The sequence below is a fragment of the Onychostruthus taczanowskii genome, unplaced genomic scaffold (assembly GCF_017590055.1).
Source record: "Onychostruthus taczanowskii isolate IOZ18803 unplaced genomic scaffold, ASM1759005v1 scaffold110, whole genome shotgun sequence".
NCBI classification, from domain to species: domain Eukaryota; kingdom Metazoa; phylum Chordata; class Aves; order Passeriformes; family Passeridae; genus Onychostruthus; species Onychostruthus taczanowskii.
The window spans coordinates 100,451-113,976 of NW_024497630.1; the positions used below are offsets into that span (position 1 = coordinate 100,451).

A 13,526-nucleotide genomic window follows, 5' to 3' on the forward strand; every position below is an offset into this window, starting at 1 on the left:
TTGCCCCACATCCTGCTGGGCTCCCACAGACAGGTTTGGGGTCAGCCCAGGACAGAAGGGAGTGTGAGAGGGGCTCCCTGGAGCCACAGCTTGGGCTCTCTGGAGGTCAGAAGGGCTGGAACCAACCCCCAGAGACTGCACCCCAGTTTGTCCCAGTGCCGTGGGAGCGATGGGACAAAGCCCCCCATGCTGGAGGTGTCCGTGCCCCACTCCCTGCACCTCCTCAGGGGTGGCTCTGCTCTTGGTACCCCCAATATTCTCTTGCCAGGCTCAAAAACACCCCACAGCTCCCCAACCGAGCAACTCTGCCACTTAATTAGGTTAATGACGGTGCTTCATTAAGGAAAGGCGGCTGAGGAGTTTTCGGTGGCGTTTCCAGGCAGCCTGGCAGATTTGGGGCACGGATGGGGACAGGGAGCGGAGAAAGGGGAAGCAGAGAAAAGGGAAAGCGGCAGCGAAGTGCTAATCCCTGGAAAAGAGGGCAGCCGGGGCACGGCGCCGCGGCGTCGGTGTTAATCCCTCCTCGGCAAAGATTGTGCCCGGGGCGGCCTTAATCTGCGCTCCAGAGGGACGGGGACAGGGACAAGGACAGGCCCTACGTGTGGCATCGAGCGTCCCCCGTGCTACAGGACCCCTACAAGCCTCCAGGGGCCTGGGGATGATTTGTGCCACTGGATGACACCTCACACCAGGAGCAGAGGGCATGGGGCATCCCAGCTGTGTCACCAGAGGGCATGGGGCATCCCAGCTGTGTCACGAGTTGGCAGGATCTCTACCAGCATCTCTTCGCTCCTGCCCTGCCCTTGGGGTGTCTGTGCATTATCCCAGGGTGCTCACCACCCCCTCTGCCCGTGCCTGCACCATCAGGGGCACAGGGAGGGCTGAGCCAGTGGGAGCAGAGGCTCAGGTGTGGGTCTGCAGCCCTGGCTCCTCTCACAGACCTCTCCCCCTGCCTCAGTTTCCCTGTTCCAATGGAGAGTGAGGCTCGTTTATCCCAGCTTTGCACAGGGCAGGATCCCCCGGTTGCACAGTTGGTGAAAGGGATCCAGAGAGTTTCCTGGAGGTACCAGGGCCTCATCAACCCCACGGGCCTGGGGAGCAGTGTCCAGGGACAGCTCGCGGACGGGTGATCTGTGGGGCCGGGTAGGACCTTGTCCCCGCTGACTCGACTCTCTTTCTGTCGCAGGCGCACGGCAGAACGGCAGTGAGCCCCTAGACCATGCCCCACACCATGACATGGTGGCTCCCGGTGCTGGCCCTGCACGTGGTCCTGCTGTCCCCGCGGGCGGGCGCCTGCCCCGCGCGCTGCGAGTGCGCCCCGCAGCTGCGCTCGGTGCTGTGCCACCGCAAGCGCCTCACCGCCATCCCCGAGGGCATCCCCACCGAGACCCGCGTCCTGGAGCTCAACAAGAACCGCATCCGCTGCCTGAACCCCGGGGACCTGGCCCCGTACCCGCTGCTGGAGGAGCTGGATTTCAGCGAGAACATCATCTCCAATGTGGAGCCCGGCGCCTTCAGCAACCTGTTCAACCTGCAGACCTTGCGGCTGCGGGGGAACCAGCTCAAGCTCATCCCCCCGGGGGTCTTCACCAAGCTGACCAACCTGACCCTGCTGGACATCAGCGAGAACAAGCTGGTCATCCTGCTGGACTACATGTTCCAGGACCTGCGCAACCTGAAGAGCCTGGAGGTGGGTGACAACGACCTGGTGTACATCTCCCAGCGCGCCTTCTCGGGGCTGCTGGGCCTGGAGCAGCTGACCATTGAGAAGTGCAACCTGACCTCCATCTCGGCCGAGTCGCTGTCCTACCTCCAGAACCTGGAGGTGCTGCGGCTCCGGCACCTCAGCATCTCTGCGCTGGAGGACCAGAACTTCAAGAAGCTCTACAATCTCCTGCAGCTGGAGATTGACAACTGGCCACTGCTGGAAGAGGTGTCCCCCACCAGCTTCCAGGGCCTGAACCTCACCTCGCTCTCCATCACCTACACCAACATCACAGCTGTGCCCGCCGCTGCCTTGAGGAACTTGGTGTACCTGCGGTACCTCAACCTGTCCTACAACCCCATTAGCACTGTGCTGAAGGGCTCCTTTAAAGACCTCATCCGGCTCCAGGAGCTCCACATCGTGGGCGCTCTCCTGGTGTCCGTGGAGCCGCAGGCTTTCTCCGGCCTGAGACAGATCCGGCTGCTCAACCTCTCCAGCAACTTCCTGTCCACGCTGGAGGAGAGCACCTTCCACTCGGTCAACACGCTGGAGACGCTGCGGGTGGACAGGAACCCCCTGGCCTGCGACTGCCGGCTCCTCTGGATCCTGCAGCGGCGGAAGACGCTCAACTTCGACGGGCAGCAGCCCATGTGCTCCTCACCACCCGAGATCCAGGGCAACGCCCTGCGCGACTTCCCGGACTCGGTGCTCTTCGAGTACTTCACCTGCCAGAAGCCCAAGATCCGGGATCGGAAGCTGCAGCACGTGACGGCGCGGGAGGGGCAGTCCGTGTCCTTCCTGTGCCGGGCCGATGGGGAGCCCGACCCCTCCATCGCCTGGGTGTCCCCCCAGCACCGCATGATCACCACCCGCAGCACGGGGCGGGCCACGGTGCTGCCTGGGGGCACCCTGGAGATCCGCTTCGCCCAGGTGCAGGACAGTGGCACCTACATCTGCATCGCCAGCAACGCCGGTGGCAATGACACCTACTTCGCCACGCTGACGGTCAAGGGACGCCCGGCCGACGGCGCCCACCACGCCAACCGGACTTTGTACCTCAGCGACTTCAACGACACCTTCCACAACAACACCCAGGTCTTCTTGAAGTTCACCTTGGACCTCAAGACCATCCTGGTCTCCACGGCCATGGGCTGCATCACCTTCCTGGGTGTGGTGCTCTTCTGCTTCCTCCTGCTCTTCGTCTGGAGCCGCGGCCGGGGGCAGCACAAGAACAACTTCTCCGTGGAATATTCCTTCCGCAAGGTGGACGGTCCCACCACCACCACCGGCCAAGGAGGGGCCAGGAAGTTCAACATGAAGATGATCTGAGCCTCTTCCAGAGGAGAACCATTTTCTGCAGCCCAGCCCCGGGCACGGCCATGGCAGGACAGGGCCGGGAGGGCTGTGGGAGCACCGGCCGTGTCCCGGAGCTGGCAGAGTGACCTCGCTGTGCTGGGACATGGCTGGATACAGGTGCCACAGGCCAGCAGGGTCAGAACCATGGGGACTTCAGGGTCAGGGAGAGATGACCCCGATGTCTCAGCCCTGTGGAGAGCCCTCAGGGCTCAGGAGCTGTCCCAGGGGCTCCTGATGTAGCGAGGTTTTTGCTACCAACTATGCATTTCTTGAGCCAAAAGATCAGCAGTGTTTGGGCCTGGAAGAAAAATGCTTCCTGTTTTCCCCCCACCCTTTCCCTTTTTTTGTAAGGGACTCTTCAGAAAACTCTCCTGGTAGTTGTTTGTCGTTCTTTTCTTGTTGTTGGTGGGGGGTTTGGTCTGATTTTCTTTTTTTTTAATGATTTTCCAAGAGAAATGTCTTCCGGGGCAATGCAGGACTGGGGAGGTTGTGCCAAGCTCAGGGGTCCCCCAGCCCCTTGGCAAAGACAGACCCCCCGCTCCCAGGCACAGATGTGCCTTGAGAGCTTTTCATCTGTGGATTTAAGATCCAGCATCTGCCAATGTGGGTGCGCAGGGACGCTTCTGCACAAGCAATAATAACCCTCCAGGGCCTGGCTCTGAGGAGGTGTCAGCAAGAAAAAAAAGGGAAAAAAAGGCAAAATGAGGCCAAGATCGTTAAAATCAGGAAGAGCAACCCCAGGGTGCTGCAAACCTCCCCGTCTCTGCATCCACCCAGTGGGGGGTTGGGATTCCTGCAGGTTCAAAAGGCACTTTTGGGTTCATTTTCTTGGAGTTGCAAAGCCTGCAGGACGGCACGACCTGGCTCATCCTGTGCAGGGAGGCCCCATGGCCCAGGAAAGAAGAGGAGAGAAAAGCTGGGAAGAAGCAGTCCAGGAGAGCATCCTGGCTGACACCTTCATCCCAGATCCTGCACCCTCCGACGCTGAGGACCACGGGCCAATGTCCCTGGGGCTGCTCCTACTGCCACAGGGGTGGTTCCTGCCTTCCCATCCCACCCTTTCCCAGGCTTTGCCGTGGCTCTGCCTCAGGGTGTGGATTTTTGTGCATAGGAGAAGGAATGAAGCTGGAATGGAAGAGCTTGGATGGAGGATCCAGGGAGCTGATTGCTTCCTCCTCCGCTTCCTCCTCCCATGTGCACCCTGGGGGTTGCTGCAGGTCCCACCTCTGTCCCCATTCCTGCAGGGATATTCCCCACCTGGATGTCCCTTCTCCAGCCAGTGATGGTCAGGCTGGGAGCTGGAGGGGGCAGCTGCCCATCCCCTGACGGGCATCCCAGAGTGGCACCGGAGCATCCGAGGGGTTGGGAGCTTTGTGGGGCACAAGTGGCTGCTCAGAACATCCCCCCAACCCTGTTCTGCTGCCACAAGGTGCCCCCATCCATCCATCATCCATCCATCCATCCATCCATCCATCCATCCATCCATCATCCATCCATCTATCATCTATCCATCCATCCATCATCCATCCATCCATCCATCCATCCATCCATCCATCATCCATCCATCATCCATCCATCCATCCCTCCATCCATCTGTCATCCATCCATCCATCCATCCATCCATCCATCATCCATCCCTCCATCATCCATCCATCCATCCATCCATCCATCCATCCATCCATCCATCATCCATCCATCCCTCCCTCCCTGCCATGGGTCCAGCTGTCCCCATGGCCCCACATGCCCAGTGCTCCTCGCCCCCAGCCGTGCATGCCGTGTCCTGCCAGGGTCCTGTTTGATGTCTGGGGTTTTTTATCCTTGGGAAGGGGGTGGGAGGGAAGTGGGAGGGCGGGGAGGGGGTCGGGCATGGACCCTCACAGTGGGAGCAAAGGGCAGTGCAGACCTGGCACAGTTTTCTATGTTACGAGCATGTGAGATGTATTTGTGAGCAAAACAAAAACAAACAAAAAAAAAAAAAAAGAAAAAAGGGACTTTTGTGGCTCATTTGGGTTTTTCTCCCCCTTTTCTTCCCCATGTGCCTTGATAAGAAAAGGCAAAATCAGTGGGCAAAGCCTGAGCAGGAGCTGGAAAGGGCAGGAGCACCAGAATTCACACCTTGAAGCTCTCCAGACCTGCTGCAAGCTGGAAGGCCCTGGAATTCCAGCAAACCTTCCCCGCTTCCCGGGGCTCTGCTGGGATTTGCAGCCCCTGAGTCTGTCCCCACCATCAGTCCCACAAACCCCACATAAACAATGTGAAACCACCTCCCAGAGGGTACCAAAGTCCATATTAATAACTAATAAATGATTAATGCATATGTGCTAATGAACTGCTGCTATTAATCAATTATTAATTATTAATGCAGTATTTAGAAGGATGTGCCGAAAGTGGAGGGTGCAAAGGCAGCACCTCAAGTCCTGATGGCAGTAAAATTGGGGTTTGTGGGGGTTTTAAAAGGAGTCACATCCACCTCAGAGTGCACACAGGGAACCAAATTCCTTGGATGGGGCTGGAAAATTGGGCACGTGCCAGGGGAAACTGAGGCACGGGGGGGCACTGCAGTGGGGCCATGGGGCAGGAGCCAGTGGGGAGAAGGAGGGAGTGACAGAGTGACCACAGAGTGACCCTCCCAGTGCCCTCCCCATCCCCCCAGCCCCAGGGCACAGCCTGGCCCCCCCAAGGCCACCCCTGCCCTTGGCACAGCTGCCACCGCTGTCCCCACCACGGGCTCAGCCAGCCCAGGGTCCCCTTGTCCAAAGAGAAAGAAAAGCTGGGGAAAAAAGTTATGGAAATGGTGCCTTGGAGTGTTCCAAGAGATTACAGAAAGTCCCAAGTGCTGCCTGGAAAGATCAGACTCAAACTGAGTGTTCCTGTGAACCAGGTCGTCCATTCCAACTGCAGGAACTACCAAAAAAAAATTAAAAAGCAGATTTTTTTTGGTCTCTCTATATATTAACACAATTTTCTTGGAAACTCCGAACAGGAGCACATCCACACTGAACACAGATATTTTAAACCGTTCCATCCACTGATTTTCATGGTAAAAACATCATTATTTTAACCTTTTACCCTTTGGCGAGGCCACATCCTGTGAGCTGCACCTGCCATGGGGCAGTGTTATGTTTGCACCAGTTTTATGTTTGAGGGGGCCACCTGTCCTTGTGTCCCCCTCGAAGGGGTCGCTGCCCCTCCCCAAACCCCTCCCCCGTGTCCCTTTCGCCCGCCCTGTCCCCTGCCAGCCCCGCTCCCGGCTCTCCCAGCACGGACTGGGCTGGCACTGGGAGCAAAGCAATGCCTCCATCTGCTGGAGAAACGAGCCCTGGGCCATCCAGCCCGGAATTCCATCGCCCACCACTCCCTGGGGGCCGGGGGGGCTCCCGGCTCCCTCCCCACCACCCGAGGGGGGGTGACCCTGGTCGCCAAATAACCGCGAGGCTGCAGCCCCCAGGGGCTGGGCGAGAGCTGCCGTGGGAGGAAGGAGGAAATTGGGGTTTTTCTCTCATTTCCTGCTTCAAGACGCGTTTTGTGGCACAGGGAGGTGAAGGGTCGAGGTTCCAGCTCCTGCCTGTGCCCGCGGGTGTGGGGGCACCGTGGGAGCCAGGACTGAACCCCCTGCTCCTTTTGGGGGTGGCTGCAGGATGGAGATGATGGAGATGCTGAGAGAGCAGCCAGGGGGATTCACTGCCCCAGGGATCAGCCCTGGGCTGAGCACGGAGCATTCCCACAGCACCCTCGGGCTGCTGAACATTGTCATGGTGGGGGGGAAAAAAAGCAGCAAAAAAATAAAGAAAATTAGAAAACTGCCATTTTCCAGCAGCTGCGTTTAAAGATCCTATCTCTCACTGGGAAGAGAAACCAATTTCCTTACAAAGAAAAAAGGCTGGAGCTAAGAAAAGCTTCCCTGCATCAGTCCCCCAAATCCAGGGGAAAAAGGGCTCAGCAGCTCCTGGACCAGAGTCTGCAAAGGCTGTCAGTGCCATCAGGGCTGTGTCCTGCAGCTGATTTATCCACCTGGAACAGGCAGCAGAACCCACCAAAGGATTCAGGGATGCTCCATTAAATGAGAATTTTGCAACAGGAAATGACTGTCCTTGTTAAGGGCTTGGGTGGCTTTTAAACTTGGCATTTTCTCTTTGGTTGGAATAAGACAAATGAGGAATTTTACAGCTAAAAGGCAGTTCCTGGCTGCCCCTCTTTCCCTGGCCACTTCTCTCTAGCTTGGCAGGGTCACAGGGATGGCAGGAATTCTGTAATTTTATTCCTACCATTTTTTGGTACTTCTTGAAGGTAATTTTATTATTAGGGAAAAACAGTGAGGCTTCTAACAAGTTTTTCATGTGTGAGGGTGGGCAGGCCCTGGCACAGGGTGCCCAGAGCAGCTGTGGGTGCCCCTGGATCCCTGGCAGTGCCCAAGGCCAGGCTGGACAGGGCTGGGAGCTGGTACTTCTTAAAGGTAATTTTATTCATTAGGGAAAAACAGGGAGGCTTCTAAAAAGTTTTTCATGTGTGAGGGGGGGCAGGCCCTGGCACAGGGGGCCCAGAGCAGCTGTGGGTGCCCCTGGATCCCTGGCAGTGCCCAAGGCCAGGCTGGACAGGGCTGGGAGCAGCCTGGGACAGTGGATGGTGTCCCTGCCATGGCAGGGGTGGCACTGCGTGGGCTTTGAGGACCTTTCCAACCCAAGCCAGTCTGGGTTGCTGGTGCAACGTGGGGTGGATGGTGCAGATTGTCCCCTCCCAGAGCCCTGCACCTCCTCCCTGAGCTGGATCCAAGCATGACTCAGCCCCACAGGATTTTTTATCAGCTCTCACACACGGCCGCAGCGCCCAGAAACAGCCACAGCCAACAGCCACAACCCCCGGCTGGCCTGGGAAAAACAGAAATAAGTGCACGGGGAGGGAGCTGTGGGCTCCTCACGGGGGTGGCTGCAGGCTCCCAGCACCCCCCAGTCCCACCCTGGCCCCCAAAACCCTGCAGAGGTGCCTGGACCTGGGGTCCTGCTGTTCTTGGGCTCACGCAGTGAAATTTTCTGTTTTCCTCATGGAAACCCACATTTCCCAAAGGCTGCTCATCCCAACCTTGCTGCCCCCAGGAGAAATCCCTGCAGCTGCCTTCCCACAGCACCCATAGTGGCACCACTGGTGACTCAAAGAGTGAATAGAAGGCAGGAAATATTGAAATATTTGGGGTTTAGGATGTTTAAAAAGTGAGTTCATCCTAGAGGGGATGGACACCAATGGGAGGATTTTTTCCAGCTGAGTTTTGGGTCACTTGGTGCACTTTGAGCATCTGTAAAGCTGTGGGAGACAAAAAAAAAGGTTTTTTCCAAGGGCTGGGCTCCTCTCGTGCAATGGGCTGGTGGAAATCTCAGCAAAAAAAGACAAATCACAGATCAAAAAATATTCTGAGTTGAAAGAGAAGCACAGGGATCATCAACTCCAGCTCTGACAGGAACTGAAGCCACAACCTTGGTCCATGGAAGAAAATGAAAATATTCCTCCTCCTTGGCATCCCACCCAGAGCAACAACCCAGAGGAAGGTGAATTAATTCTGTGACTTGAGGGGGGTTTGGGGGGGCAATTCCCTCGTCAGAGCAGCTGCTACCCTTAAAGCCATCCCTGGAGCCATCCAGGAAGGAGGAGCAGCTGGAGGGACACGAACCCACAGGTGGCACTGACGGTGACACAGTGACCACGGCCAGGGATGGAGGGATGCCAGGGGGCTCCGGGGGCTGCCGGGGAGCGAGGCCAAACCCCGGCTGAGCCAAGCCCCGGCTTCCTTCAGCCGAGCACGGAGCAGGTTTTGAAACCACATCCTGCCCGGCCTTGCACAAGGTGCGCCCTGAGCGCGCCATGGGCAGCGCCAGGAGGGGCTGGGATGGGCAGCGGGAGCTGCTGCGGCTCCGGGATGTGCAGCTGGAGCCCCGCGGGACCCCCTCGCTGCCAGGGACACCTCACAGGTACCGAGGGGCTCTGCAAAGGGGAAGGAGCTGCTCGGCACGGCTGCTGCCCCGACCCAGCGCTTTGTGGGGTCCCAGGGGGCACCGCGGAGTTGGGGGCACCATCTGGGGTTGCTCGGCCACAGCTGAGCTTTGAATGTTCCAGCAGAGCGGGGAGCTTTAGACAAAGCCACCGTGGTTTCCGTGTCGCTGGTGGCAGCAGGGTCAGAGCCCGGGCCAGGACAGGGAAGTGAAAGCAGTGGCTCCATCCCAGCGCCCTCCTTCTTCGGGCTCCCTCCCCGTGCCCAGACCCCTGTCCTGCCCCCCAGGCTTGGCTGGGGGTGTCCGAGGCCTTTCCTGCTTTTGTCCCACACCTCTGCCAGCGTTGTGTGCTCCTTGGGGTCACCCAGCGGGGACCACAGGTGGCACATCAGGCCCCGGGCACCCACGGGTGTGTCCCATGCAGGTGGGAACCAGCGCGTGTGGAGCCCCCGGGGCGGCTCCCACCCCCAGGATTTCCCAGCGCGGCACCTGGAGTCACTGGGCCACCAAACTCCCGGTGTTTCTCCCAAAAACCGCCCCGCCAAGGCTCCCCAGGCCGCTGCTTCCCCTTTTGTGCGCGTTCCTCCCCCGAGCCGGCCCCTGGAGCCGCGGGGGTGACGCCGGTCCCGGCTCCGTGCAGGGCTCGCTCCGCGCTGCTCAGCGCCAGCCTGGACCCGCCCGGCCCCGGCCTGGCCGCCCCCATGCCGGACACGCCGGGGGGCTGCTCCCCTCGGCCCCCCAGCTCAGCCCTCATCTACAGCAACGTGGGTGAGTGACCTCCTGAGCCCGCTGTGCCCCAGCCTGCCGAGCTGTCACCTCGGGCAGTGGCACTGCTGTCCCTGTCCTTCCCCCCGTGCCACCCCTCTGGCTGGTGTTGGGTGTGGCTTTGGGGCTGGAAGTATGCAGGGAGCAAAGAACAACATGCTGTACTTCCATCCCACCCCATCCCACCCCCATCCCATCCTCTCTTCTCCTCTGTCCTGTCTGTCCTGTCACGTCTGTCCCTCCCTCCCCAGGAGAGCTGCGGGCCCACCTGGTTCCGCGCAAGGCCAGCCGAGGGGAAGGCGCTGGGAGACCCCTCCCCCAGCCCGAGCTGGACCCCCTGCCTCCCCCACTGCCCAAAAAGCAGCTCCAGCGAGCCGAGTCCCTCCCGGAGCCGGGACCATCCCAGCGCTGCCGTGACGACCCCGAGCCACGGGCTGGCAGCATCCTGTACAGCATCCCCGCAGGGCAGCTGCAGCCCGGGGAGGGGGCTCCCCCGCGGGACAGACCCTCCTGGGCACCCAAGAAGCCCCTGACCAAGTCCCAAAGCCTGGGGGAGCCGCTGGCCCGAAGCAGCCCCCAGAAAGCCCCCTCGGCCAGCCTGAAGGAGCTGACATTTGGGACAGCGGACGGGGAGCTGGGGCAGCTCCTGGAGAGCCCGGCTGGGGTCTGTGGGGTGGTTTTGGGGTGCCACGAGGCCTCCCTGGCCCGGCTCTCGGCTCTCATGCAGGAGGAGCTGGTGGGGCCCGAGGAGAGGCAGCAGCTGCTGGAGGCAGAGCTGGTGGGGAAGCGCTGGGCAGCGTTTGGAGTCCTGGACCCCCAGCCCTGCTGCCAGAGCGGGGACGCCTGGTACTTCAGGGTGGGCTTCACCTTCGAGCACAGCCAGCTGCAGTTTGCAGCCAAGGTAAGGGGGAATCGGGGTGAGAGGTCTGGGTGGTGCAGAGGGAGCCAGGAGATCCGGGAGCGTTGGCTTTTCCACGGAACAGGACACTGGGGCCACTTCCCCTTTGTGGGGCCACTTCTGCATTGCTGGATGACACAGTGCTGCTGGCAGAGGCTGGCTGATGAGGGTGACACTTCCCCTGGGGACAAGGGACATGTCAAAAGCAGCCCTTCTGGGGGACATGTCCTGGTAACTCAGCCAGAGAGGCCAGCACATACAGAGGAGAGGCTGGAGCAGAGCTGGCTGCCCAGGAGAGCAGGATGAGAGCCCAGCCTATCTGGGGGCTGCACCACCCTCATGTCCCTGCTCCGGCTCCATTCCTGGGTTCAGAGAGACCCCAGCAACACGTGTGGGTCACTGCAGGGCTGGTGGCCCTGAGCTGGCAGGATGACCCAGCCCAGGACAAGGCTCTGTCCTTGCACAGCTGGCCCTGTCCTCTGTGTCCCTGCAGGTCCCCAAGCCGTGCTGCTCCAGCCTGGGGATGCAGAGCTTCCTGGGGACACACTGCAGCATCCAGCGCCTGCTCGGCCACTTCACCGACCGCCTCCCTCGGGAGCTGGTGCTCCCAGGAATCCCTGGAACACAGAGCCAGGGCCCTTCCAGAGAGGAGTCAGCCTGTCCTGCCCCCCAGCCTGTCCTGCAGGTGTTCCTCTGTGCTGAGGTTCCCCAGCAGACCCTGGCAGATTTTGTGAAGGGCTCCCACGCTTTGCACAGGACCAGCCCCGGGCACTACGAGCGCCTGGGCTGCCTCCTGCTCCTGCAGCTCTGCATGGGGCTGGAGCACCTCCGGGGGCAGAACATGGCCCAGGGGGACCTGTGCCCCGAGAACCTGCTGCTGGTGCAGTGCCCGTGTCCCCCCCAGAGGCAGAAGGAGCTGCTGGGACTGTCCCTTCCACGGCTGCTCATCAGCAGCTTCTTCAAGGTGCAAGAGAAGCAGAGACCTCGTTCCAGCAGCCAGGAGCAGGACTGGAGCCAGGCTCTCGCTGCGCCCTCCCCGCCAGCAGCAGCTGAGCTGAACTTGGGCAGGCTGATCTATCAGATCTTGCACGTGGACATCTCCCTGGAGAACATTTTGGGCTTCAGAAGCAAAAGGCTTCCCGAAATCCCCTCGCTGTCCATCTACTCGGCGGGACTGAAGCGCTTGGCCTCGCTGCTCCTGCACAGGGATCCTGTCCAGAGGGTGTCCATCGAGCAGGCCAGGGCCATCCTGCAGGTGCTGCTCTGGGGGCCACGCCAGGAGCTCTTTGCCAGGAGCAGGAAGAGCCTCGAGCTGCTCCAGAGGTGGCTGCAGGTCAAGAGGGCTCTGCTGCTCCTGAGGTTTGCAGAGAATTCGGTTGGGGCCAGGGTCAGCCCCGGCCTGGAGGAGTGGCTGTGCTGCCAGTATTTCCAGGGGATCACTGAACACACCCTTTACCAGGTCACCCAGGTTCTCTATGCCCCCTAAACAACCTCCAAGTCAGCCCACCCAAAGGTCTCCTCAAATCCAAGAGCTCACGAGGGCCTGGCCAAACCTGTCCCTGCCCATAACAGGAGAGTTGAAACTAAATTATTTTTAGGGTCCTTTCAGCCCAAATCATTCCATGATTCTATGAAATCCACCAGTTCCTGAGAAATCCAAGCAGGTCTTCACTGGGAAAGCTCTGCATACCTAAACCCACGCCCCCCCATAGCCCATGGATAATGAAGTGTGTAAAACCACAGGGTGTGGATTTATACACTCAAACAATTTTTGCTTGATACTCTAAGTCTGGTTTACCAGAACACCTGAGGAAAGGCAGCTGGATGGGAGTTCCAAGCACTAATTTAGTGGCTGATAATCCCAAATAAAGATTATGGAGTTCAGACTTGGAACAAAACCCCCTCAGAGCCTTTTTGCAGCCACCAGGTTTTTGCTGTTTTCAATAACACTCAAAGCCACCCATCACAGCTCACCGGTCTCAGCAGAGGAGAAACAACAGCTCCTTCAGCCTGTGCTTCCCAGAGACAATTTGTGGCACAGTCATTAATAAAAATGACATTTTAAAGGAAAAAATACAGCTTCAATAAAACCTGAAGCCGAGCCTCTCAAACACTGGTCCTTTATGTGCTTCTCTGCCAGCATTACACACTCCAGGGATGGATCCAGAGGGAAACACAAAGCCAAACTGCCCTGCCTGCTGGTGATTACCCAGAACAGCCTCCATGGGCTCTAGTGAACAGCTCAGATGAGTTCATGGGCACCAAGGCAGGGCTGTGGCATCTGCTCCTTGCTGTGAAACACTTGGCAGCACGTGGGACCAGGACCCAGTCCCCAAATCCACGCAGGTGCCCAGGGACCAGCACAGTGATGGTCATTTAAATTATTCCTCAGCAATCATTAATCCACTCACAGCCATCTAGACTGGGTATCAGGAAAAATTCCTTCACTGAAGGAGTGATCAGGCATCAGCACAGGCTGCCCAGGGCAGTGCTGGAGCCACCATTCCTGGGAGTGTTCAAACAACGTGTGGATGTGGCACTTGGGGACATGGGTTAGTGGTGATGGGGTAATGGTCAGACTCCATGGTCTTCGGAGGCTTTTCCAGCCTAAACAATTCCATGATTCAGTGACTCCATCACCTGACAGCAGCAGGGCTGTGCACACAGTGGGACAGAGCCTCCCCACAGCTGCTGTGCCCAGGGATGTGGCAGTGGCTCCACAGGCAGTCACCAGAGCCTGGGGCATGGCTGGAGTGGGGAGGATTCCTCCTCGGAGTCCCTGAGCTCCAAAAAACAAAAATAAACCAAAGCTGGGACCCTGCAG

The 13,526-nt window shown here is 59.1% G+C and overlaps 3 protein-coding genes across 3 annotated transcripts; all 3 read left to right on the forward strand.

Annotated features, from left to right (window-relative positions):
- The first annotated feature begins 1,131 nt into the window (after positions 1-1,131).
- LINGO3 (leucine rich repeat and Ig domain containing 3) lies at positions 1,132-3,034 on the forward strand. The gene has a single exon (XM_041423215.1). The coding sequence runs from the start codon at positions 1,220-1,222 to the stop codon at positions 3,032-3,034; it is 1,815 nt and encodes a 604-aa protein (XP_041279149.1). The 5' UTR covers positions 1,132-1,219.
- A 5,758-nt stretch (positions 3,035-8,792) lies between these two features.
- On the forward strand, positions 8,793-10,406 carry LOC121345482 (programmed cell death protein 7-like). Its single transcript, XM_041422477.1, has 4 exons — positions 8,793-9,018; positions 9,680-9,807; positions 10,056-10,349; positions 10,402-10,406. The coding sequence occupies exons 1-4, from the start codon at positions 8,912-8,914 to the stop codon at positions 10,404-10,406; spliced, it is 534 nt and encodes a 177-aa protein (XP_041278411.1). The 5' UTR covers positions 8,793-8,911.
- Positions 10,407-10,453: 47 nt separating this feature from the next.
- LOC121345922 (inactive tyrosine-protein kinase PRAG1-like) lies at positions 10,454-12,781 on the forward strand. The gene is made up of 2 exons (XM_041423239.1): positions 10,454-10,705; positions 11,196-12,781. Exons 1-2 carry the CDS (start codon positions 10,526-10,528, stop codon positions 12,186-12,188), a joined length of 1,173 nt encoding a protein of 390 aa, XP_041279173.1. The 5' UTR covers positions 10,454-10,525; the 3' UTR covers positions 12,189-12,781.
- The last annotated feature ends 745 nt before the right edge of the window (positions 12,782-13,526 follow it).

Coding starts and splice junctions, on each gene's coding strand:
- LINGO3 (XM_041423215.1), top strand. CDS start 1,220: ATGCCCCACACCATGACATGGTGGCTCCCGGTGCTGGCCCTGCACGTG.
- LOC121345482 (XM_041422477.1), top strand. CDS start 8,912: ATGGGCAGCGCCAGGAGGGGCTGGGATGGGCAGCGGGAGCTGCTGCGG. Junction 9,019..9,679: donor CTGCCAGGGACACCTCACAG/GTACCGAGGGGC, acceptor GGCTCCGTGCAG/GGCTCGCTCCGCGCTGCTCA. Junction 9,808..10,055: donor CCTCATCTACAGCAACGTGG/GTGAGTGACCTC, acceptor CTCCCTCCCCAG/GAGAGCTGCGGGCCCACCTG.
- LOC121345922 (XM_041423239.1), top strand. CDS start 10,526: ATGCAGGAGGAGCTGGTGGGGCCCGAGGAGAGGCAGCAGCTGCTGGAG. Junction 10,706..11,195: donor AGCTGCAGTTTGCAGCCAAG/GTAAGGGGGAAT, acceptor GTGTCCCTGCAG/GTCCCCAAGCCGTGCTGCTC.